Here is a 26,388-nt window from a genome sequence, read left to right as displayed (position 1 = left end):
GCCAGGATCGAGGTTGTTTTGCGAGCAGACCAGTTAGATATCTGAGATATAGTCTGACAAGTAAGACATACTACAGAAATGCAGAGATATAGTGAGAGATTAGTTGGTACAGAAGAAAGGCAACATGATTTTACTATTTTGAGGTTCTTTAAGGAGTCTGATAACGGCAGGAAAGAAACTGTCTTTGTATCTGGTGACTGTCCTTGTATCTGGTGGAGTGTGATCTCACTCTCATGAATCCTCTTCCTGATGGGAAGAGGGCACATGGGATGGGATGAGTCTTAATACGTTAGCTGTGTTTTCAAGGTAGAAGGGGTTACTAAGAGAGTTGATGGAGGGAAGGGAGATGTGTGTGACAGCCTGAGTCACCTTCACAACCCTCTGCAGTTTCTTGCTGTCTTGGGTGGTGGAATTCCTGTAACACACACTAATGCACGGTGACAGGATACTTTCAATGGTCCACCTGTAGAAGTTGTTAAGAGATGCAGATGACATGTCAAATGTCCTCAGGCTTCTGAGGAAGTAAAGACACTGCTGCACTTTCTTGGCCACTGTGTCATTGTGGGTGGGGTGGGACAGTTCACTGTACTCGAGGTTGTTTGAGATCTTGGCTTTGCTGGTAGTGTTTTCACCTGCAATAAGTGATTTGAAGTCAGCGACACCTCAGAATGTACTCTGTGAATCTGACTGCAGTAGCTTGTCAATAGGACTAAAATTTTTGCTTGTACTCTTACACACAGCTCCTTAGACTAAGTTAGTATTTCTCCACCTCTGGTCCACAAAATTTCCCAGAAAGACAAAGCAAAAATTCCACCAGTGGTCTGCGAAGGGGACCAAGCTCATAGCTGGCTGTGGGGTTTGTGTGCAAATCCTTAAAGTGTGCTGTGGGCTAGGTATGTGCCAGACCTTCCTTGGAATATTTTCATTCCAGACCCTTATCTGCTCAGCAGGAATCACTCAATGTCCTCAGTGCAAAGGCATCTTGAGGTCTTCCTCCCCCATATTTATGACATTTATGAGTGTTGCATACAGGGGGCTCAAAGTATTGTTAAGGATGCCTCACATCCATCTGATAATGTCTTTGTCCTTCTTACATTGGGAAGGAGGTGCAGCAGCATGAGAACTAGGGCTGCTAGAATGGGTAACAACTTTATCCCAAAGGCTGTAAGACTAAAGAATAATACTTCATCACTATTGAGGTCTCTTTGAAGTATTTTGACTAACAAATTATACCTTATTAACTTTGATTGATGTTTTATTAACTTATTTGCAATTATATTTGGTTTTATGCAAAAGTGGTGATATAGATTATGCACTGTGAATGAAGTGATGTCCAGAAAAAATTCTGCTTTGTTTGGTGTGTATATATACAGCCAGAAGACAATAAAATGGAGCTTGAACTTGATGAGTCATTATCACAAGTGGCCCTCTAATTGAGATGATGTTGAAGATATCTTGGAGATTTCTTTCCATTACAGGCACAAACCTCCCATCCCTCAAGAAGGCAGCCAACATTATAAAAACCCCCCATCACCTCAGCCGTGATCTCCCAAATTTCAAGGCTAGGACATGTCCAGACATATGGATTAAAGAAGCCTCTCCTCTCTTACATTTATCACAACAAGATGTTACATCTGAATAGATATGAGATAATTTAACTTTAGAACGTGGGCCCTATGTACATCTTTAAATTGTGACAATCATTGATGGGCACATAAAGATGTATTATTAACCAACTTAAAAATTGAATCCCAGACCTCTCAACTGATTAGCTAAAGGCCTACCAGGTTTGTCACCGTGAATATAAAACTGACTCTTACTCTTCAAAAGTTGGCATTCAATCGGATATGTTGAAAGGAGATGAAATTTAGTTTGATGATCAACTCGCTTTTTTAGTATAATTCTGGATTTTTAACTTGAACATATTGTTATCTATTTCATTAATTTGATTGACTAATTCTAATCTTTCTTTATTGGCCTTCATTTTTATATTCACGGTGTAAGACATAATTCTCCCCCTGAGAAAAGTTTTCAAAGAATCCCAAAAAATCAAGCTGAAAGTTTCTAACAAAGTATTTGTATTAAAGAAAAAAGTTATCTCCTTCATAAATTTCACAAAGTCATTATCTGATAGTAATGTCAAATTGAAACGCCAGTGTTTTTTTTATTTGAGGGAGGCCAGGAAGGGTCATAAATAATTCAATCAGGCTTGATTTAATGTTACTATACTCTGATAATCACAAAAGTGAGTCAGTGGGATCAATTGTTTATCAATAAGAAGATAATCAATTCATGAATAAGTGTGATAAATGTGTAAAAATAAAGAATACTCTCTCCTATTTGGATAAAGAAAATGCCAGACATCAGAAACATCATTATTTTATTATTTAAAAGATGAATTAATGAGGCTAATTTGCTAATGATGGCAGAGTTTGGAGGTTAACAATCTAAAGTAAGATCAAACCAAAAATTAAAATCCTGACCAAGCACCAGAGAGTATAAACTCAAGTTTGATGGGGAACAAAAAAAGGTTCAAAAAACCCACATCATCTATATTAGGAGCATAAGCATTAGCAAAAACTACCATTTTATTAAGCAATTTTCATGAAACTATGACATGATGACTATTTGTAACTGATATGACACTGTGATGAACAAAAGTAATATTGTGATGAATAAGAATCGAGATCTCCCAGATTTAGCCTGAAAAGAAGAATGAAAGTGCTGACCCCTCCACCTTGTCATAAGGTGAGAATTATCACAGCTATGAATAAGCATTTCTTGTAAAAATGCAATTGTAGCTTTAAGTTGTTTAATATGTGAAAACTCTTTCTTTCTCTTAACTGGATAGTTCAAACCTTTATCATTCCATCTAAAGAAATTAAAAAAAATATATCCATATTGTTGTATTTATAATACAAGTTGATTAGCACAAATAATATCCAAACTCCAGGTGTCAACCTTGAGACAAAAAATTGAAACTAGTAATAATTAAAAATAAACCATACAAGGTCAAAACAACATAAAGCCATAACAACCTTGAGAAAACAACTCACCACCCTTCTCCCCTTTCCTCCAACTCTAAAACCAGACAACTGTTAAATACATCAACAGTAAGTTCTTCAAAACAATAATTTTCCACTCAAACCAAACTTCCTGCTGGACATGTTATCTCTAGCTCCATTCTTATTAATGTGAATATATTCAGCATTTCCAAATGATTCATAATTCTGTTAAGACTACAACCATTAAAAATATTTTAGAATTTCTTATACATTTTTGGAAAGTATATAATAAAGTAGAAATATAAACCATTATTACTGAGAGAAACCAATGTATTCTCAGTATTCTTCTCATAAAAATATAATAGCCAAATTAATTTAATGCAAGGAAAAATACTTACATGACTACAACCCAAGTAGGTTTAATACCCCATAAATTGTTGCCAAATCAATGAAAGTGAACCAGTTCTTGCCCAACAACTACTATATAACAAATGTTAGAAACCTTAAAAGTAATAATAGTCAATCAGCTTCAGTCACCATGTAGCAATTCACACTGGGCACAATGTAGAAGGGAGACAATCTAGGTAATTCCGAACTTCTTCAACTGAATGCAGCCACTTCTTATGTCCATTGAAAAGTGTAATGTGGAGACTTGTGGGATATAACAGGGCAGCTCGGAACCACACTTGTACAACTCTGAAATTACTTCTCTGTACTTGGCAGACTGCTTCAAAACTTTGGAACAGTAATTCTCTATCATCCTGATCTGTTGGCCACAATATTTGAGTTTCCCTCTTCGATGAGCTTCATGAATCAGATAATCCTTTATTTGATATCAGTGTAGCGGAAGAATGAATGAGCGTGGTCTCTGCCCCGGAACTGGCTTAGGTATTAATGAGTGGTGAGCTCCATCAATCTCTGACAGAGATGGGAGCAGCTCTTCCCAAAAACTACTCAAAGCAATTCTGAAAAAAAAATTGTATGTTGCCCACTTTCGAAAGATTCAGCCAATCCCAGAATACATAGAATTTGTCATCTGCTCCTAGCTTCTAGGTCAATGACTTTTGCCATTAGCTTCGAATTTCTGTCACTTATGGTGCACACATCTACTAATTCGTCAACAATCTCACACAAATTATTCAAACCATGCTCAAAAGATGATTAATATTCACTTGTTAAATTCTGGACTTGGTCAAGTTTAGTATTAATCTGATTTAAGATAACTTTACAATTATTGGCTAACGACTATCTGTGCTGATCCAGTAGCTCAGAAATAGTCTCCATAGTCAAATTAGTTGGCCCTTCTTTCTTTCCTGATTTCCCACGCCTTGTCACCATTTTAACGTGAGTATAAATAAAGGGAAGGAAAAGGCACACAGTATGAAACACTTTGGTTGTAAACTAAAGAACCAAATAGTTGCAAGAAATGTAAAGTAAGCAGGAGCCCCTGATAGTTGCTGCCTCATCATGCTGCAACCAATAAGAAGTCCCCAAAGCATTGTTAAGGATTCCTCACATCCATCTGATAATGTCTTTGTCCTTCTTACACTAAGAAGGAGGTGCAACAGCATCAGAACTAGGGCTGCTAGAATGGGTAACAACTTTATCCCTCAGGTGATAAGACGAATGAATAATACCTCATCACTATTGAGGTCTCTGAAGCATTTTGACTAACAAATTATATCTTATTAACTTTGAATAAAGTTTTACTAACTAATTTGCAGTAATGTTTGTTTTATGTGATGTGATATCGAGTATCTACTGTGAATGAATTGATGTTCAGAAAAAAATGTTTTGTTTGATGTGTTATATGGCAAGATGACAATAAACTGGAGCTTAAACTTAATCTGTCAGTATCCCAAGTGGCCCTATAAATGAGGTGACGTTGAAGACATCTTGGAGATTTCTTTCCATTACGGGCACTGACCTCCCATCCATCTAAGTGAGCTGTTGCCTCAAGAAGGCAGCCAACATCATAAAAATCCCCAATCACCTCAGCTGCGATCTCTTCTAGTTAACTACCTTCATGCAGAAGGCTGAAGTCTGGCACCTCTAACTTCAAGAAAGGGGGTTGTTTGCCAATCACTTGGATGCTCTCGAACCTCTCATATCAACCATACTATTACACGACAAAATAAACCTCCAAAAATTGTCTGTGTAACTGAGAAAGCACTGCCAGCCAACAGTGAATATTTATCATTTATTTTCTTTTAACTTCCTTTTATATTTTTTCTCTCTACGCAGCATCTTAATTATACCTAATTTGTTATTGGTCTGTTTTATGTAACTGAGGAACTGCAGCAAGTATGACCTTCCTGGAATCTGTGCTTTGTATTTATGTATATGACTCTCATCCATTCATTACTATTGACTCACACTGCCCCTTGAATGGAATAATGGCAGCAATTGTCTAGTGTTTAATCTTGATGAAGGCAATCATGAATTGTTTCAGTAAGGCTGGCATTATTTCCTTTCAAACAATGGAAACTAAGGGGAGATATAATAGAACTGTTCAGAATTCTGAAATTATTATCAGATCTCCTCCATATCCCTCATGAAAGTTTCAGTTCTGCGCTCCACTCCCACGCTGACATGTCTGTCCATGGCCTCATGCACTGCCAACCAAGGCCATGGGTAAAATCGAGTAGCAATACCTAATATTACATCTGGGCATTCTCCAACCAAATGGCATTCATATTGACTTCTCCAGTTTCTGCTAGCCAACTCCTCATTTTCTCCCTTTTCCCTGTCCCTCTGTCTTATTTCCTCCAGCTCTTTACTCCCACCATTCAAAACATACTGGGGGTATAAGTTAATTGGGTGTAAATCGGGAAGCATGGGCTCATGGGCCGAAATGACCTGATAGCGTGCTGTATGTTTAAATTTAAAATTTCCCCCTTCCCTCTTCATTCACAGAGCCATCCACCTGTTGCAGGTGTACCCTCCATCCCTTATCCACCTTTTACCTCCTGCCTGTGGGACTATACTTCTCCCCTATTTTATTTGGGCGCCTGCCTACATTTTGCTCAAAATTTAATGAAGGACCCGAAACATTGGTTATGTATTTTTATTTTTATTATATAAAATACCTGTTTGTCCTGCTGGATTTCTTCACCATTGTGTTTTTACATAATGGATGTTGGTGAACAACTAAACCCACTTTGATTATTTTCAGTTAAATAATAATAAAGGAAGATGTGCTCATTAATTTTCTTTGAAAAACAGTGGTGACAGGGTGTAGCTTTTTCCACATATTCAGTCTTATGTATTAAGTGCTATTCTTCCCTTTTTTGCAAGAATCCCATCGTCATTCCACTGGGAATCTGAAAGGAAAGGTTAATGCTCTACTTATGACCCTTCAACAGTCCCCTGGGGATGGGGTGAAGTAATTATTTATGGTTTAATTTTCATTTCAGTGTGCCGGGAAGACTCGAACCACTCCATAAAGTCATGCTTGGAAATTCTCCATGCACCAACTGAACTGAAGGTGAAGCTTGAAGGACCAAAACTCCCAGAGGGTCCAAACGAGTGAGTTACCAATAACATGGGCTTTTCTCTTGTACCACCTTTGCCCTTTTCCGGTTTGACTGGTTGTAGTTGTCACAAGATTTGTTAATTGGTGGAAGGTTTTCTGAATCTAGAAATGCTGAAGTGAGATTCAATCTATGACTGGTGTGAATCCTGTATACTAACAAATGGTCATTTTTTAAGGACTAACATCCTGTTGCACAGTGTGGTCAATAAATTGGAAGACTGAAACAGTAACAGCCTCTAGATAAGAGTTGGCGATTTTGTGTTGAACTAAAGAGAAAATCTCCTCCCTCAAATGGGTGTGAACCCTTGACATCTTGTACTCTAGAGTTTCAGATCAATGAAGATATTCAAGGTTAAGGTCAAAGGACTTTTAGGCACTAAAGAGGCAGAAATGGACATGAAAAATATTGTGGAAAGATAGAGCTGTGAAGATCCAATCAATTCAAGGAGTGCTCAGTGGTAGTGGTTATAACCGCTGTGCTGTGAAGCGGTGTGATCACATTGAATGGAAAAATACATTTAAAGCCTGAATGGCATTCTCTATTGCAATGTCCTACTGTGCCTGGAGTGTATGTCATATGACATGCTGCGAATGGTACTGACTATGAGGGATACTCATCTGTAACCTGTCTGCATCCTGAATCTGGCAACTGGTAGAAATGTTCCAGAAAGAATGAGGATGGACTCAGGAGGTCAAGCAGCATCCATAGCGAGAAATAGCTATCATTTCAGCCTGGGACTCTGATGAGACGCAAACTTGGGTCCTGATGCAAAAGGTTAACTGTTCATTTTTTTCCATGGATGCTGCCTGGTCTGCTGAGTCCCTCTGCTCCTTATTGTTTGTTCAACATTCCAGCACATTCATAGAACACTATAGCACAGAGACAGGCCCTTTGGCCCAACTAGTCCATGGAAAACTATATATTCCATCCAGTTCTATCGATCTACACCTGGACCACTGCCCTCTATACCTCTCCCATTCATGTACCTATCCAGTTTTCTCAAATCAAAAATCTTGAAATCAAATTCATGTCCATCATCCTCTGAGTGAACAAGTTCCCCCTAATGTTCTTCTTTGGCTTGGCTTCGCGGACGAAGATTTATGGAGGGGGTAAAAAGTCCACGTCAGCTGCAGACTCGTTTGTGGCTGACAAGTCCGATGCGGGACAGGCAGACACGATTGCAGCGGTTGCAGGGGAAAATTGGTTGGTTGGGGATGGGTGTTGGGTTTTTCCTCCTTTGCCTTTTGTCAGTGAGGTAGGCTCTGCGGTCTTCTTCAAAGGAGGTTGCTGCCCGCCAAACTGTGAGGCGCCAAGATGCACGGTTTGAGGCGATATCAGCCCACTGGCGGTGGTCAATGTGGCAGGCACCAAGAGATTTCTTTAGGCAGTCCTTGTACCTTTTCTTTGGTGCACCTCTGTCACGGTGGCCAGTGGAGAGCTCGCCATATAACACGATCTTGGGAAGGCGATGGTCCTCCATTCTGGAGACGTTACCCATCCAGCGCAGCTGGATCTTCAGCAGCGTGGACTCGATGCTGTCGACCTCTGCCATCTCGAGTACTTCGACGTTAGGGATGTAAGCGCTCCAATGGATGTTGAGGATGGAGCGGAGACAACGCTGGTGGAAGCGTTCTAGGAGCCGTAGGTGGTGCCGGTAGAGGACCCATGATTCGGAGCCGAACAGGAGTGTGGGTATGACAACGGCTCTGTATACGCTTATCTTTGTGAGGTTTTTCAGTTGGTTGTTTTTCCAGACTCTTTTGTGTAGTCTTCCAAAGGCGCTATTTGCCTTGGCGAGTCTGTTGTCTATCTCATTGTCGATCCTTGCATCTGATGAAATGGTGCAGCCGAGATAGGTAAACTGGTTGACCGTTTTGAGTTTTGTGTGCCCGATGGAGATGTGGGGGGGGCTGGTAATCATGGTGGGGAGCTGGCTGATGGAGGACCTCAGTTTTCTTCAGGCTGACTTCCAGGCCAAACATTTTGGCAGTTTCCGCAAAGCAGGACGTCAAGCGCTGAAGAGCTGGCTCTGAATGGGCAACTAAAGCGGCATTGTCTGCAAAGAGTAGTTCACGGACAAGTTTCTCTTGTGTCTTGGTGTGAGCTTGCAGGCGCCTCAGATTGAAGAGACTGCCATCCGTGCGGTACCGGATGTAAACCCTAATGTACCCATTAAACATTTCACCTTTCACTCTTCACCCACGTTCTCTCGTTCTTGTCTCACCCAATTTCAGTTGAAAAAAAACCTTATCTCTACCCTTCAAAATTCCCCTCATTCTCTGATTTTCATGCCACTGTTTCACCGGTAGAAATCTTCTGATGAATGACAGCATGGTGAACTTACCTGCTTTTCATTGCCAGACCTGCAGGTGGCACTGGAACTGACCAATCCCAGGAATTGACAGGACCAGATGGTTAAATCTTAGATACATTACCGCAAAAACTGTTGTCAGCTTTTTCAATGTTGCATTGTCTTCCAGGAAGAAAATTGGCTTACTTCTTAATTAGGGTGCAAAAATTGGATGCACTAATGCAGAGAAAATATGCTGATTTAGAAATTGTACTGTTGGTTTTAATTAAAAAAATATTGTGTTTTTAAAATGTATAATAATTTGAAAAAAGCAACAGCCTCCTTATACTCCATGATAGCAAATTCAGTGAACTTTTAGGCAGTATTTCTGTGTCGTTGTAGTCAGTAACATTTTAACACATGAAGAATTGACAATGTCTGTGGGAAATGCATGTGCTTGTATTGATTAATCACCCCCCACTGCCCACTCATCGTTTTGTTCAAGGAGCATGAGGTAACTCTGCTCTGTCAGAGCTAGCAGAGGAATTGCAATAAATTTGAGCTCATAGGAAGGGCAAGGCAACCATGAGATAGTGGAGAAAGAAAGAAAGGACCGGGGAGAGAATTGGACCTTGGTGGTCAGCTCAAGACATTAGTTTACTATTGGTGATGGGCACTGAGTCTAATCCTACAGCATTATGGGGCTGGGAAAACACTAGGAATTGGTGAAGGTAGGAAGTGCCTTTGAGTAAAGGTTGGAAGTGGAGGGGGACTTGGATGCTCAAACTAGAGCAAGGGTTTTTTTTCTCTAAAACAATCTTTATTCACAATGAATTATTTACAAAGTCAATCATTCAGAGTCCTTTCCCATCCTTTGTGTAATATCCATACATTTCTGTCACTGTATACTGCTGCATCTGTTCTCTATTTATGCCATTGTCACCACTGTGGCACCTTGTCATTACTCCCCTCGTTCCCAGCCCCGGTATCAGAAGGTCTCTAGTCTGTGGTCCTTCGCCACCAAGCCTTTGCTTTCGCCATGCCAAGCCTTAGTGCATTGTTCAACACATACAGATGGCAGCATACCCTCACTGACATCTCAGTGTGTAGATTGACTGTCTCCACTCCATTGCAGTCAGCTTGGGGACAACATGTATTGTGGGTGATATTCCTGTGCTTCAGGAAGCATCTGACTGGGAAGTTTCCTCTCACTTCCAGCAGGCCGGTGGTTATTAGTGAACATTAGTGATGAGGCATTCCTTCAGATGACCTGGCCACCCAGCTCTGAGAACCACCCCACAGCACTCATCAAGTCCTTGTCCATCAGTGTCTGCAGGATGTATCACGCTGAAAGGAGCAAAGGCTGAGTAGAAATTTTAAAGCACGCACCTGTTGGACAATCCATGAACTCTGCTCCATGTTCAGATGCAAGATCAACACAGACACTTTTTAGATGTGGTCAGGCTGAAATTGTGTTTCTGCACCATTGATCAGCAGTCTTCAAAACTATGGGGATGGAAGTGATGAATAATGTTCTTTGCATTGTTTCACCAGTACACAATTCAAAACAGAGGACTCACAAATAAATTAATATTCTACAGGAACCATGCAATAGATTGGGATCTTGATTAAATTCAGCACCTCGTACAGGAATAGATCGTGCAACATCAAATTATTTCTTGACTAAATTAGTAGGAATTTCAAATCAAATGCTATCCTTCGGAAAAGCATCCTAATGTTAAATCCTGGCAATTTATTCACTGCTATTATAAAATCCGTCCAATTAGATTGGATGAGCAGCATTCAGAAAGGATATTGTCATCCATAGAGTACTTGGCACATGTACTTGATATTCATTGTTTTTGAATTTAAAAAATGCCATTGAAATAGATCTGTGCTCAATTATTTTTCATAATCATCCAAAAATTGGCCTTTAATCTTGGTTGCAGTTTAATCAAAAAATGCTTATCAGGTCTGTTCACTATTAAAATCTCTGTTGAATTGACAATGCAAATTTGACATTGTTTGACATCTTTCCTGGAGTGCTACAGTCAATAAACAGTATCTTAACATCTTCTACATTTTAGCAACATCCATGCCCCATCCTGAATCAGGATTCCACATATATTTCCAACTCTGCAGAATACCTTTCATAACATTTCAAAGTGCTTTTCAAAATGGAAAATATGCTGGGGAAAGGAATGTGATCACAGTAATTGGATTATCTGCTTTGATGGAGGGACGAATATTGGTCACAGTATCATTGCCCTACCATGCATTATTTTACATCTCCTTGACACAATCTCACATTTACAGTTCACCATAAAAATTGTGCAGTAACCGTTAATACGACACGAGAACTCTCAACTGAGATTTTTAGTCTCAGAGTTGTCCAGTACAGGTGGATCTTTCATTCCACTGTTTTCATGCCATCTTCACTTAAGTCTGTATCCTTCAATGTTTTGCCTATTAAGTGTCTGCCTAATTTTCAAATTTTTTTTTAATATACCTCATGGTAACAGGCCCTTCTGGCACATGAGCCCATGCCACCCAAAATGCTCCAGTTAAATTACAACCTCTTTAGGTATTGAAGTGTAGGAGAAAACCCACGTAGATGAGGGGAGAATGTACAAATTCCTTACTGACAGCGCTAGATCCGAACCCAGGTTGCTGGTACTATTATAGCATTGCACTAACCAAATATCTGATTGTATTTCATTCCAGCCAGATATCAATCACTCTCAGTGCAAAACAAAATCTCATTTAAAACTCAATTTTTCTCATCTTAAACATAGGACATCTTTTTTTTATGTCTAACCTTTTTTTTTAAATATTTCAATAAATCTGACCCTTGTGCTCAATCTTCTGCTGTTTCATTGGAATCTGGTCAGAAGGAAAAGCAATAGCAGCTATATTGGTTCTGTGATCGAATAAGTTTATGGATATAATTGGGAGAGTTTGAGAAGGGAAGAAGGTTCTGGAACTGCTGATTTGGGACGATCATCATAAAAAAAATCTCATCCGTAATTTATTCTTTCCAAGACACTTACTTCTACAATGTACAGAATCATATGGTTGTGAAATAAAGCAACTAAAAATGATTACTTCCACAGTCCACTGTTGAAAATTAGCATGCAATAAAACACCTGAAGTTAATTATGTCTGCAATATACAGGTGTGAAATAAAGCAATGACTTAATTAAAGTACTGAGCATGAAAAGTTGGGTAATGGTGGAATATTTCACATTTATCTTTTTGCATTTAATTTTAAAGCTGGGGGCTGTGTACTTTAATCCAGAAAGAATGTGTATGGTTCATTTAGAATTAATTCTGATCTGAAGCAGCTATTAATTTGCCTGTTGTATTTTTATAAAGTTTCCAAAGTTAAAATTCAATTCCCTTTGTATGTGTGAAACTGTTCAATATTAGCTCCAAGTTCAGCATTGCCTCAGTTTTACATTTGTGTTATTCCCCGCACCCTCCCCCCCCCCCCATCCTCCCCAAATCTCTGTCCTCCAAAATTATTCTGATGTTCCTATCCTGTTTTGCATTTTCTAAATGCTGTTGGTACATTCAGCTTCCAAGTTGCTATATTCTGACAAGTTTTTTTTTGCCTCTCTGCCTCTCCTTCGCCCTTCACCATGTGCTTGTTTGACCAAGTTTTTGGCCAGTTGCCCAAATATTTCATGTGCTTTAGCACCTAATATTATTTAACAATATATTTTCAGAAATGTTTCTTTGGTAAAGGTGCCACATGAATGAAGATGATCCTATACTCAAGATCAGGTTACCCCATTCCCAATTAACTTATTCAGGTCTATTCCATTTATTCTCCTTCCTCTTTGTTCCTAAAATCTCTTAAAATTTGGTTAAATGAGCTCCATGTCCACGAAAGGAATATTCCTTCCAAAAATATTATTCCAATACCTTCTCTGGGTATGTTCTGCACTGGAGATTCTCTTCTCTGCCTTTGGACTCCTGACACCATAAAGAAAAGGACTGTTTGCACAATTATAATGCCACTATTTTTCTTGTACTGTTGTAACTGTTTCTTATCTATCTGATGTATTTGTTATCTCATTTTAATCTAATTTATTGCATACTTTTGTCATTATTTTTCTGAAGCTCCTGTTTGGCTATAGCAAGGACAAAGTTTAGTCCATTATATTGTAACATACATGACAATAAACTCATTATTATTGTTATGGATCTAATGAAACAGTGTAGACTTCCTCAGTTTTCTTAACTCCGGGAGTCTATGCCAAAGGATCCAATGTAGCTTGTCCATTAAGTGAATGTGGGGAAATAAGTGCTATGACAGTACTATAAACCTTTTTATTTCATTTACTTCAAATGAATGTAATTTTTTTGTGCACGAGTAGTTTTTAATAGTTCAAGTTGTTAGAGATTTATTTATTTCAAATTTTCAATCGTGCTTGTAGAAGTCAAAGACATTTGCCATCTGCCAAAGCTATTCTGGGAAAACAGCCAGATCCATGCCTAAGGAGGGTCTACAATAAATGTAATTGTGTGAGCTATCCAGCCAAGTTGACCAATGCATAATACAGCAGGTAGTGCAAGAATAAAAAGAAAAGTGCCTGAAATAGTGTCACAATTAAAAGTATAGGATGTAGTGGTAAAGAGGAAAAACTGCAGCATCTTTCATTAGAGAGAAAAGAGGACACAGTTGAATTGGTACATGTGGGCTCCATTTTGACATTGAAGAAACATTTGGACAAGTATTTGGATGGGAGGGATCTGGAAGGATATGTCAGGTGCAGGTCAGTGGGTCTAGCCAGGAAAAATAGTTTGGCACAGACTAGAGGGACCAAAAGGCCTTTTTTTCTTCACTGCAGTGTTCTATGGCTCCATTTGGAGGAAATCAATGGGTCGAACAGCATCAATGGGAGAAAAAGAACAGTCGATGACTTGGATCAGAATCCTTGATCAAAACTGAGAAAGAAGAGGGGCGATAGCTTGTGTAACGAGGACAGGGTGGGCAGGATTACACAGAGACCAGTAGGGCACTGGGGAACCAGAGGCAGATGAAGGATGATGAATAGATAGAGATGAAGGATGATGGATAGATAGAGATGAAGGATGATGGATAGATAGAGATGAAGGATGATGGATAGATAGGCAAGATCATTCAATTATTTTTATTGGTGGGACGTCTGTTCAACAATCTAATAAAGGAAAGAAACTGTCCTTGAATATGGATGTTTTCTCCCAGGGCCATCACCAGGCTTAGGCATCATGCCACTCAACAAAAGATCTAAAACAATATCATCTTTGAGTCATTAAGTCTTAACAACGCTTCAAATAAAGATATTTTACCCCACCAACTGGCGAAGTTTTATCCCGACTAGAATAAAAGCAATCCCACTAAATGTATAACTTGTTCTCCCAGTTTGACCTCGGTATAATAAATATAAAGCCTCACATGATTGCCTAAAGCTACAAAGTTAACAAATCGAATGGATGAATTTTAAACATAAAACTGTGTGGTTAAAATACTTCAAAGTTGATCACTCTTGAATTATCAACAGCTGGTTGGAGAAAAAGATATCAGGACAGAGATCTTTCAATTTGATTTCCCCTTTTGTGAAGTGAATCATTCAGTGTTCAAGAGCATGTGTTATTGAAGGTTACAAAATCAATGTTACTAGTGTTGGCTCACATTTGAAATGATCACATTGACAACTTTCCATCAAACAGCGAGCAAGCCAGGTTGTGGTTTAACTTGGATGTGCTGCAGTTAACTTTATAACTTTTCATTTCTGTGCTAGAGTGGAATGAATATATGTGGTTAAATATGGAGGGTGTGATGAGATAATACAAATAAATAAGCTATTTGTTATCACTTTAAAAAAAAATATTTCAACCTAATTGAGAATGACTGAACTCAAAATTAATTTATTTTTCATTCATGTGTGTAGTTAAAATGTGAACCTGTTCACCAATTTTCAATTCTATCAAGCTAAATTTAAAATTGTTGCAATTATGTTCAATGAACTTTTGTATAATTTGTAAATTGTGCTGCAGAAGCTAAATAAAGCTTCTTCAACTGTGTCTCCAAAACACAGAAAATCCATGGGCAATGTGTGTATGGGAAGTCACAGTTTTGTCCTTTTGTTCTATTCTATTGACTTCATTGGAAAATAATATGCATAAAGTACTCTCTTGTGAGTGTAGCTAGAACAACAAACTGCTGGGATTCTGGAGGCTATTCTCCTCAGTATCACTGAACTTGAAAAGCAAAGCCTCTCTCTTTGCACCTCCACATGATCTGCACTGCACTTGATCCACCAGAAAAGACAGCAGGATCTCAACAAAAATGCAACAAAAAAAGGGAAAATTGAATATTGGATAGGTACTTGGATGGGAGGGATCTGGAGGCAAATGACCGGGTGCAGGTCAATGGAACTAGGTGGAATAATAATTTGGCACAGACTAAATGGGCTGAAGGGCCTGTTTCTCTGTTGTCATGTTCTATGCTTCTATCAAGAATGACTTGCATGGGTAAATTAACAAAGCTGACACGTTTCCCTTGTCTTGGAGCAAGATATCCTAAGTGTCACAGTTTCTTTCCTGCCATTATCAGATTCCTGAGTCAACTTCACAATGGTAAAATTATGTTGCCATATTACCCAACACCCAACCCCAACCAACCAATTTTCCCTTGCAACCGCTGCAACCGTGCCTGCCTGTCCCGCATCGGACTTGTCAGTCACCAACGAGCCTGCAGCAGACGTGGACATACCCCTCCATAAATCTTCGTCCGTGAAGCCAAGCCAAAGAATACTCTTTCTTTAACTCTGTGCAGTCTTTTACTTGCTGTACTGTGTATGCAATGACCAGTGGACTGCTTGCAAAATAAATTTTTTCCTTGCTTCTCAGTATCAATGCCATTCAGCAAAATTGAAGTTGTGAGAAAACTTATTGCAGATAGTTGAAACAGTGAAAATAGGGCTTGCAGATCAGCAGCTGTGAAATTCATCATCACTGCATTAAATGCTCTGCCTGATGGGCTCTGAATAGTAAACTTCAGCCCTGTGGCTAGATGAAATGAAATGAAACAAACAATCAAAGCATTCACTTTTTTTCATAGCATGAATCATTAAGACTCAACATGTGGTGACTGTTCTTTTCCATCTTTTCTTAACAAATTCTCTGTTCATCAGCCCACTGCACCACTTCTGCAGATGTTGGTTTTAATCCCCTCCTCCCTCCCCCCCACCACCTAAACCTGCTGGCCCACACCTCATAAATAAATAAGATAAACACAAGTCGAGACTGATTTGAAGCATTGCTCTTTGAAAATGGTAAAGCCTCTCATTTCCTCTGGTGCAAGGAAGATAAACTCTGTTAAATTGCTTCCAATTCAACCCACTACTTTCCCATAGAGATAGCGAGATTATTAATTATATACAATTTACAGTGCCAGGACATGCAATTTGACACAACTGGAAGGTAATAGAACTGAATTTAAGAAACTGCAGCCAAATACGATTGCATTAGCTATTGAGGGTGAATCTCCAAACCACTGTCATCCTGGATGAAGTATCAGCTTCTTCTTGAGAGTTCAAAAGAATCCTGTTTCCTTTTTCCTTATGAATGACATGATTCAAACCCATATCCACTATTTCTGCTGGCAGCTTGTTCTACCCTCTCACCACCCTCTGAGTGAAGACCAAATTAACTCACAAATTATGTGCCCTTATGTTGCATCGAAGAGTTTATCTAAAATTATATGGTAAACTGATTGGGACATGGCTCAAATATGTCGACATATATTTAAGCAGCCAAGATTATTTGATTGTTTAGTGGAACCAGTTCTTTTTTTGAAAATATCATTGAAACAGATCTGTCAAAAATATTTTTTAAAAATCAGTTAGTGTTGGCCATTGCCAGTTCACAATGCTGATGAGTGCCTTTCTGAACAACTGTGGTCTTGCTGGTCACAGTTCCAGGACTTGGACCAAATAATAATGAAGAAAGGGTGTTATATTTCCAAATCAAGCTGATGTGCATGCTGAGGGGACCCACTGATTTCCATATACTTTTTCTGGTAAGAGTTCAGACTTGCAGCTGAACTTCCTTCATATTTTCTTGGCACGAATTGCATTGTGCATTACTGATTTGAAGGTCAATTCCTTTTCAAGCTAGCTTACAGTTGTTTAGCACAATTAGGAGACAGTAAATGGACGAAAGAGGCCAAAGTAACAATTAGATTGTACTTCAAGTTCAGGATCTGTTTTATTATCATCTGTGGCTGTAAAGGTGCAACCTGACAGAAGAGTGTTTCTCTAGACCAAAATGCAAATATATCCACACATATTACATTTCTCACACAGCACAAAATAATCACATACCTACATAAAATATGATATAAATAAATATATATACATATTCTGAATAATTTTCTCATTTTCCCAAGGTTGCTAGATGCCATTTATCATTCTCACAGCCTGCAGAAAGAAGCTATTTTCCATCTTGGCAGTCCTGATTTTGATGCTCCTGTACATCCTTCCTGACGTTAGTAGATCAAAGATACTCTGTGATGGATGGTAGGGGTCTTTGATAATCCTCATTAATTCATGGTAACCAAAGTATTTCATACACCAAATCTTTAAATCTTGCCCACAACCTCTGGCCAAAATGGGACATTAGGTCGTGCCTATTTTGAAAGAATAATTGACAGATTAAGAGTAGAAGAATTTAAAACCCAAGAAAAATTAACAGGGTTAAGATGCAGATTAGCTTTGATCCATTTGAATGGTGGAACAGCCTTGAGGTTTTCTGAGACGCACTCATATCATCTCATTCCTAGTGAAGAGCTGTGCTCTATCCTCAAACCTTGAAGCATTGCTCATTATTAATATTTAATTGAAGTAAATTAAAGTTTTGTATTCAATGTGCTCAACTAGAATTTTGAATTTCAAAGATTATTTTTTGTTCTATAGTGCATATTGGAGCTAATCATTTAATTTTAATATAATGCAGTTTTATGACCAATACAGAACAGAGATTTATGATAGTCTTTAAAAGAACATTCCAAAAATCAAACTGTGTTTATTTGATTTGGAAAAGCTTTGCTTTTCACATCTTAGAAACATTTGCTTTTAAATTGGTTGATATTAAAACATTAAATCTTATTGCACAAAGAAATACTTGTATAATCTTCAGTTACTTGGTCTTCCAAATCTCATTTCATTAGATTAATCAGCAAATCAAAAGCATTTCCTCATTCAATTGACCCAGCAATTACAGTTACTTTGATCTTCTGCCCTGAAATCTACAAACTTGTTTGAAAGTAATAAAGCAACTCTAATAATCAGGAATAAATATGCTGTATTACAATATAGCGTGACCCCCAAAATTGAAATACAAACTTTGAGATTCAGTTTTTCAAAACTTTGGAATACTTTTAAGATAGGAATTTACACTGGAGGCACATTTCATTTTCACAAGCCTAACCTTGGTATCCAATAATTCAAGTCAAGTCAAAGTTATTATCATCTGATTGCACAGGTACAACCCGACGAAACAGTGTCCTCTGGTCCTCAGTGCAAAACATGCAGACACACAACCAGACATAACACACATACAGACAAACAATACATATGCCAGACACATATTTCTATATATAGATAAATATATAAATATTGCTTCATGAATATGAGAGTCTCAGATGATTAGTGTGGCAGTTTCTTTAGTTGTTCAGCATTCTCACTGCCTGTGGGATGAAACTGTTCCTCAGCCTGATGATACTGACACTGATACCCTTTCCTGTATCCCTTTCCTGATGGGAACAGCTGAAAGATGTGTGAAGGCTGGAAGGGGTCCTTAATGATTTTGTACACTCTCTTCAGACAACGATCATGGTAGATCATGTCAATGGTGGGAGGGGGGTGTGGAGGGTATGGGGAGAGACTCCAGTAATCCTCTCTACCACTCTTATGGTCCTGTGGATTGACCTCTGATCCATTTTTCTGCAGCACCTGTACTAAACTGTGTTGCAGCCGGCCAGGATGTTTTCAATAGAAGGTTGACATAATGTCCAGTAGCCTTGCCCGCTTCAGTCTTCTCAGGAAGTGCAGTTGCTCTTGCGCCTTCCTGAAAATTGAGGAGGTGTGTGTCCATGATAGGTCACTAGTGAAGTGAACTCCAAATAACTTCATTAGAGCTGCAGGAATCAGAGAGTTAGAGAGGATATGAAGGGGGCCGACTTCACCCAGAGAGTGGCAAGTATTTGGAATTCATTGTCTGAGAGAGTGGTTGAAATTGGGTTGCTAACAGCATTTAAGAAGTGTTTATATGAACCTTCATTTACTGAGCCAGGGAAAGCAATTGGCTAACAGCAAGAAGATGGGATTAGTTTGGATGCTGCCTATTGGTTGATAGAGATGTGGTGGGCATAATGGCCTTTGTCCATTCTATATAACTTGACTCCATGAGATGTAACTGCATTAATCACAGTAAAGCTGCTGGGACTGACCTCTCAGGAACTTCTTACCAAGCCTCTTTCCATCTGTATGATACTATTATAGTCTATGATGGTTGAGGTGCTGAAGTCTCTAAGTATAGGGAATGGTGTAAACATCTGTGTCACCAAGTAGCACATATGCAGAGAGCACCCTAAGTGTCCAAAATATGTTTATTGGAGGCTCAAAGATCACAGGACTTGGATATTCTCCAATACTCTAGCAACTTCAGAAAATGCTGATTTTGTACTGAGAAGAAAAATTGCTGCCCATAATAGTAGTGGTGAAAGTTAATTTAGACAGCATTTGGCAGCGTCTTTCAAAGATTGATTGGGCAGTGCTGTTTGCAGGTGATCTTGCAAGAGGGGGAATTTTATGATAGGGAGAGCAGGGCCAGCCAGCTCCTGATAGAGTGAAGGGCAAAGCAAGAAGAAATAGCAAGACATGGTTGATGAGGAATATTGATGTTCTGTTCAGGGAAAAGGGGAATGTGTTGGATGTAGGACAAGATCATGAATGTTTTCAGCAAGGTCTTTGGCAAGATTGTGCATGGTAGGAGAGTACAGAGGTTAGATTGACTTGACAATAGGAGACAGAAGGTGGCAGTGTAGAATTGTTTTTCATAATGGAGGCTTGTGACCAGTGGCTTGCCTCAGGAATCGGTAATGGGTCCATTATTGTTTGTCATCTATAATAATAATTAGGATGAGAACATAGTTGAAGCGGTTACTAATTTTGTGGGTAACACACAAATTGATGGTATAATGGACGGTGAAAAAGATTATTGAAGATTGCAACAGGATTTTGATCAACCAAAGAATGCCAGATGGAATTTAACCTGGACAAATGTGAGGTGCTGCATTATAGGAAGTTAAACTGGGGCAAGATTTCTACTGTAAATGGCAGGTTCCTTGAGAGTACATCTTCCCTGAGCATGGCAACACAGATAGATATGGTGGTGAAGAAGGTGTTTGACAAATATGTTTTGAATGTACAAGACTTTGATGAGTAATGTGTGCTGGTCCAGACACTGATCAGATGGAAATCATTCTGACGGAAAGGGTGCAGAAGAGATTCACAATAATGTTCCTGGGACTGGAGGGCATGAATCATCAGGAAAGAATGTATAGGGTCACACTTCTTATCCAGAGTGTTGCTAAGCAGTGATGATACAAAGGTATTTAAAATCATGAGGGGCATGGATAAGGTGCATGCTCAAAGTCCTTTTCTCAAGGGAGGGGAATGTAAAACTTGAAGGTATAGTTTAAAGGCAAGCAGCAGTGGGCATTGGGAGATGGGGGATATTTAAAGGGGAACTGAGGAGCAATATTTTCACACAGAGGATGGTAAGTATATGGAATTAGCTGCTGGATGAACTTGTAGAGGCGGGTACAGCGACAAAGTTTCAAAGACATTTAGATGAGTATCGTAAGGGTTAAAATGACTTGCACATATATTTTTTAAGAAACCAGCAAATATTGTTTAGGAATTCCATGAGGGTCTCTGAGTAACGGTCAACTTCAAGGTTGTGGCTATCTTTTGCATGTTTAATGTAAACATTCAGTTTTGAGCTTTCCTTTGTTCTGAGAAAGCAGAGATGGAGACCAGCCTGAATAATTATTTAGGCCATTTTATTGACTGTTATAATAATAGTTTTAATTGTTTTATCATAGTTTTAATTGTATAAGGTTTGAATTAGCTGTGGAAAAACTCAATGTAACTTTAGCTTGGACTTTTCAATGAACAAGTCAAAATCAACCACACTCTAATCTTTCCAAACAATTATAAAGGAAGATAATCAAAATATCTACATGGATACGAAAGTTTCAGATGGATATGGGCCAAATGCAAGCAACTGAGACAGAAATAGATTGGCAAGTTGGCTACTATAGACCAGTTAGGCTGAATGACCTGTTTTCATATGAATCAATGACTCTTTGAATGGTGTTTTAACATTAAAATAATGATCAATACTGTGCCCTACTATTAAAAGCAATGTTAAAAAGCCATAAAGAAAGAAATGTACCTCAACAAGCCCCTTGATGTTGTTAGGTAAAAACATCATGAGCTGGGAATGTAGAGGGAGTCACCCAGTGCTGGGCCGTAACAAGATGCAGTTGTGACCTTGTACTCTCAAGATAAGAATGGGGATGACAAATTGATGTGCAGGAGGCTAGCAGAGAGGGACAGCAACAGTCTATTCATTGGACAATGTCATGGTATGATCATTTACAAAGTACGTATCCTTTTCTTCTTCTTTGGCTTGGCTTCGCGGACGAAGATTTATGGAGGGGGTAAAAAGTCCACGTCAGCTGCAGGCTCATTTGTGGCTGACAAGTCCGATGCGGGACAGGCAGACACGATTGCAGCGGTTGCAGGGGAAAATTGGTGGGTTGGGGTTGGGTGTTGGGTTTTTCCTCCTTTGCCTTTTGTCAGTGAGGTGGGCTCTGCGGTCTTCTTCAACGAGGTTGCTGCCCGCCAAACTGTGAGGCGCCAAGATGCACGGTTTGAGGCGTTATCAGCCCACTGGCGGTGGTCAATGTGGCAGGCACCAAGAGATTTCTTTAGGCAGTCCTTGTACCTTTTCTTTGGTGCACCTCTGTCACGGTGGCCAGTGGAGAGCTCGCCATATAACACGATCTTGGGAAGGCGATGGTCCTCCATTCTGGAGACGTGACCCATCCAGCGCAGCTGGATCTTCAGCAGCGTGGACTCGATGCTGTCGACCTCTGCCATCTCGAGTACTTCGACGTTAGGGATGTAAGCGCTCCAATGGATGTTGAGGATGGAGCGGAGACAACGCTGGTGGAAGCGTTCTAGGAGCCGTAGGTGGTGCCGGTAGAGGACCCATGATTCGGAGCCGAACAGGAGTGTGGGTATGACAACGGCTCTGTATACGCTTATCTTTGTGAGGTTTTTCAGTTGGTTGTTTTTCCAGACTCTTTTGTGTAGTCTTCCAAAGGCGCTATTTGCCTTGGCGAGTCTGTTGTCTATCTCATTGTCGATCCTTGCATCTGATGAAATGGTGCAGCCGAGATAGGTAAACTGGTTGACCGTTTTGAGTTTTGAGTGCCCGATGGAGATGTGGGGGGGCTGGTAGTCATGGTGGGGAGCTGACTGATGGAGGACCTCAGTTTTCTTCAGGCTGACTTCCAGGCCAAACATTTTGGCAGTTTCCGCAAAGCAGGATGTCAAGCGCTGAAGAGCTGGCTCTGAATGGGCAACTAAAGCGGCATCGTCTGCAAAGAGTAGTTCACGGATAAGTTTCTCTTGTGTCTTGGTGTGAGCTTGCAGGCGCCTCAGATTGAAGAGACTGCCATCCGTGCGGTACCGGATGTAAACTAATCCTAAGGTATATAAAAAACACCACTTGCTGATAATGGCAGAATGCGCCTTCTCCAACTAACACTGTTAGTTGCAAGTGTTACAATCCGGCAATAAAGAACAAAGAACCTTGATTTCGACTCAGTCTGGTGTTTGACTCACTCATTCATGAACAAAGCAGACCTAACAATGTCTAAACACAAAGCTGGAGAAACTCAGCCGGTCAGTGCACTTTATATAGCAAAGGTAAAAATACCTTTGCAGGCTTCTTCCCCGCTGCCATCAGATTCCTGAATAATCAATGAACCAAAGACACTGCCTTACTTTTTGTGAACTAATATTTTAATTTTTTTTAGTAAGGTGGTAAAATGGTTCAAAATATGAACATTTGGCACTATGACGCTGACGCAAAACTTGCTCATGACAATAAATCCTGATTCTGAATCTGAAGCATTGTAAAAAAATTGCAATGGTGGTGAACTAAATGCAGGGTACCAAATATTGTCTATTTTTCTCCTACTGATGCTGCTTGACCTGTTGAGTTTCTCCAGCAGCGTTCGTGTGGCTCAGAATTGCAAAATATGGATTGCAAAAACCTTGAATATTATACTCTTAATGCTATTTTTCATTGTATATGGAGACTTACTCAAACAACTTTGTCAGTTCACATTTGGAAATGGACTCCAAAAAGAGTTGAGTTTTTCTCTCCCTCTTCATATTGCTTGTGAAATTATTTTTCTCATTCACTTGACAGCTGCGGCTTTGTGGTCATTTTCTTTCAGTGCAATGTTGCTACAATGGGGTGGGCATGTTGTCTGAAGTTCTGGATGTCTGATGGCATAAGATGAGACATGATAAGAGATAAATGATATTTCGTTATTGAATTCTCCCATACTCCTGCCACTCTGTGAATTCAAATTTCTCCTACTGCGGTGGTTTGAATGGAAATCTCCAGCCAATCTGACAAGCGCAGCTTTAAAGAGACATAGGGTTCACATACACAGTTAGTCAAGGGTAGCAGGACAAGTTGATTTGACAGGGATTTAGGTTAACAAACAGAGCTACAGCCATTATCAAGAGATACTGATTTGTTGGGGGTTTTCTGTGCAAGATGCCATAGATACATATATTCATGTTACCTGCCAGATTGGATAGGTTGTGAACTTGCAGAACATTCTAATGTATCAGTTGGAGGCAGTTTGAGGTCTAGGTGTAATATTAATTTGAAGCCCTGACTCCAGGATTGGACCCTAATGAAATGACAAGCAGAAAAGCTGTATACATTGTTTGTGAGACTAATAGGATGATTCCTCACTGAATGCAGTCACTAATTCCCCAGGCATGATGGAGTTACCCATCAGCCAATGGCTTGGTGGGAAAGTAAAAATATCCTCAAATTATGTAGGGTTTTTTTTGGAATCTTGAGAATAATTGCAGGACATTTAGAGAAATATTTATTTTGCAATTGGAACTCCAATAACTTGTTCTAATGTAGTATAATAACATTTGATTAAGAAGTAACTATTCAGACTTGCAGCTGTTTTAAGAACTGATCAATCAAACTTATTTGAGACAGTCTGTCTCATTATTTGAATGTTGGAGCATATTTTGCATGTTGTACATTGACCAGATGTTAAAAATGTCCCATTTGTTTATTTATTCACTTATTCCTTTATTTCATGTTTTTCTTTCTCAAGTTCATTGTATCCTCTTATAATATGAGAACAAGTTTCAGAGCACAAAGTAAGTTGGAAATGCACAATCATTCAAATGGCATCTCACTGACAAAGTGGGTGAGACCTCCTAATGCATAAAACAAGAGACATAGATGGGATACACTGATCAACTGAAGATCACTGTTTGAGGTAAGGAGGGATAATTTATATGTGATGACTTTGTGGATCACTGTTCCCCTAGCCTAGAGTTCTAAAAACTGGAAGAACAGTGAATCAAACAACCTTTGACCTCACCTTCCTGACTCAACAACAGGACTTAAACTGACAAATGTAATTTAAATATGAAAGGCTTTCTTCTTTTCTTTCTTTCTTTGGCTTGGCTTCGCGGATGAAGATTTATGGAGGGGTATGTCCATGTCTGCTGCAGGCTCGTTGATGAATGACAAGTCCGATGTGGGACAGGCAGGCACGGTTGCAGCGGTTGCAGGGGATAATTGGTTGGTTTGGGTTGGGTGTTGGGTTTTTCCTCCTTTGTCTTTTGTCAGTGAGGTGGGCTCTGCGGTCTTCTTCAAAGGAGGTTGCTGCCCGCCGAACTGTGAGGGGCCAAGATGCACGGTTGGAGGCGATATCAGCCCACTGGCGGTGGTCAATGTGGCAGGCACCAAGAGATTTCTTTAAGCAGTCCTTGTACCTCTTCTTTGGTGCACCTCTGTCTCGGTGGCCAGTGGAGAGCTCGCCATAGAACACGATCTTGGGAAGGTGATGGTCCTCCATTCTGGGGACGTGACCCACCCAGCACAGTTGGGTCTTCAGCAGCATGGATTCGATGCTTGCGGACTCTGCCAGCTCGAGTACTTCGATGTTGGTGATGAAGTCATTCAAATGAATATTGAGGATGGAGCGGAGACAGCGCTGATGGAAGCGTTCTAGGAGCCGTAGGTGATGCCGGTAGAGGACTCATGATTTGGAGCCAAACAGGAGCGAGGGTATGACAACGGCTCTGTACATGCTGATCTTTGTGTGTTTCTTCAGGTGCTTGTTTTTCCAGACTCTTTTGTGTAGTCTTCCAAAGGCGCTATTTGCCTTGGCGAGTCTGTTGTCTATCTCTTTGTCAATCCTTGCATCAGATGAAATGGTGCAGCGGAGGTAGGTAAATTGGTTGACAGTTTTCAGTTCTGTGTGCCCGATGGAGATGTGGGGGGGTGGGAGGCTGGTGATCATGGTGGGGAGCTGGCTGATGGTGGACCTCAGTTTTCTTCAGGCTGACTTCCAGGCCAAACATTTTGGCAGTTTCCGCAAAACAGGACGTCATGCGCTGGAGAGCTGGCTCTGAATGGGCAACTAAAGCAGCATCGTCTGCAAAGAGTAGTTCACGGACAAGTTGCTCTTGTGTCTTGGTGTGAGCTTGCAGGCGCCTCAGATTGAAGAGACTGCCATCCGTGCAGTACCGGATGTAAACACTGTCTTCATTGTTGAGATCTTTCATGGCTTGTTTCAGCATCATGCTGACGAAGATAGTAAAGAGGGTTGGTGTGAGGATGCTGCCTTGCTTCACGCCGTTGTCAATGGAGAAGGGTTCGGAGAGCTCATTGCTGTATCTGACCCGACCTTGTTGGTTTTCGTGCAGTTGGATAACCATGTTGAGGAACTTAGGGGGGCATCCGAGCTGCTCTAGTATTTGCCAAAGCCCTTTCCTGCTCATGGTGTCAAAGGCTTTGGTGAGGTGAACAAAGGTGATGTCCTTTGTTTTGTTCTCTGCACTTTTCTTGGAGCTGTCTGAGGGCAAAGACCATGTCAGTAGTTCCTCTGTTTGCTCGAAAGCCACACTGTGATTCTGGGAGGACATTTTCGGCGACACTAGGTATTAGTCTATTAAGGAGAATCCTAGTGAAGATTTTACCTGCAATGGAGAGCAGCGTGATTCCCCTGTAGTTTGAGCAGTCTGATTTCTCGCCTTTGTTTTTCTACAGGGTGATGATAATGGCATCTCGAAGGTCCTGAGGCAGCTTTCCTTGGTCCCAGCAGAGCATGAAAAACTCATGCAGTTTAGTATGCAGAGCTTTGCCACCA

At 40.0% G+C, this 26,388-nt stretch overlaps 1 protein-coding gene across 20 annotated transcripts in view; it reads left to right on the top strand.

Moving 5' to 3' along the window:
• ccser1 (coiled-coil serine-rich protein 1) overlaps nucleotides 1-26,388 on the top strand; it is a 1,096,421-nt gene that overhangs the window by 342,601 nt on the left and 727,432 nt on the right. For all 20 annotated transcript variants that reach the window (XR_011353899.1, XR_011353900.1, XM_069925708.1 and 17 more), the window contains one exon: nucleotides 6,422-6,533. Coding sequence is in view for 18 of the 20 variants with exons in the window: in XM_069925708.1 (XP_069781809.1) it covers nucleotides 6,422-6,533 (112 nt within the window). In the remaining 2 variants the exon portion in view is untranslated. The remainder of the gene's footprint in view (nucleotides 1-6,421; nucleotides 6,534-26,388) is intronic.

Source organism: Narcine bancroftii, chromosome 3, assembly GCF_036971445.1.
Source record: "Narcine bancroftii isolate sNarBan1 chromosome 3, sNarBan1.hap1, whole genome shotgun sequence".
NCBI classification, from domain to species: domain Eukaryota; kingdom Metazoa; phylum Chordata; class Chondrichthyes; order Torpediniformes; family Narcinidae; genus Narcine; species Narcine bancroftii.
This window is presented reverse-complemented; position numbering and strand designations above follow the sequence as displayed.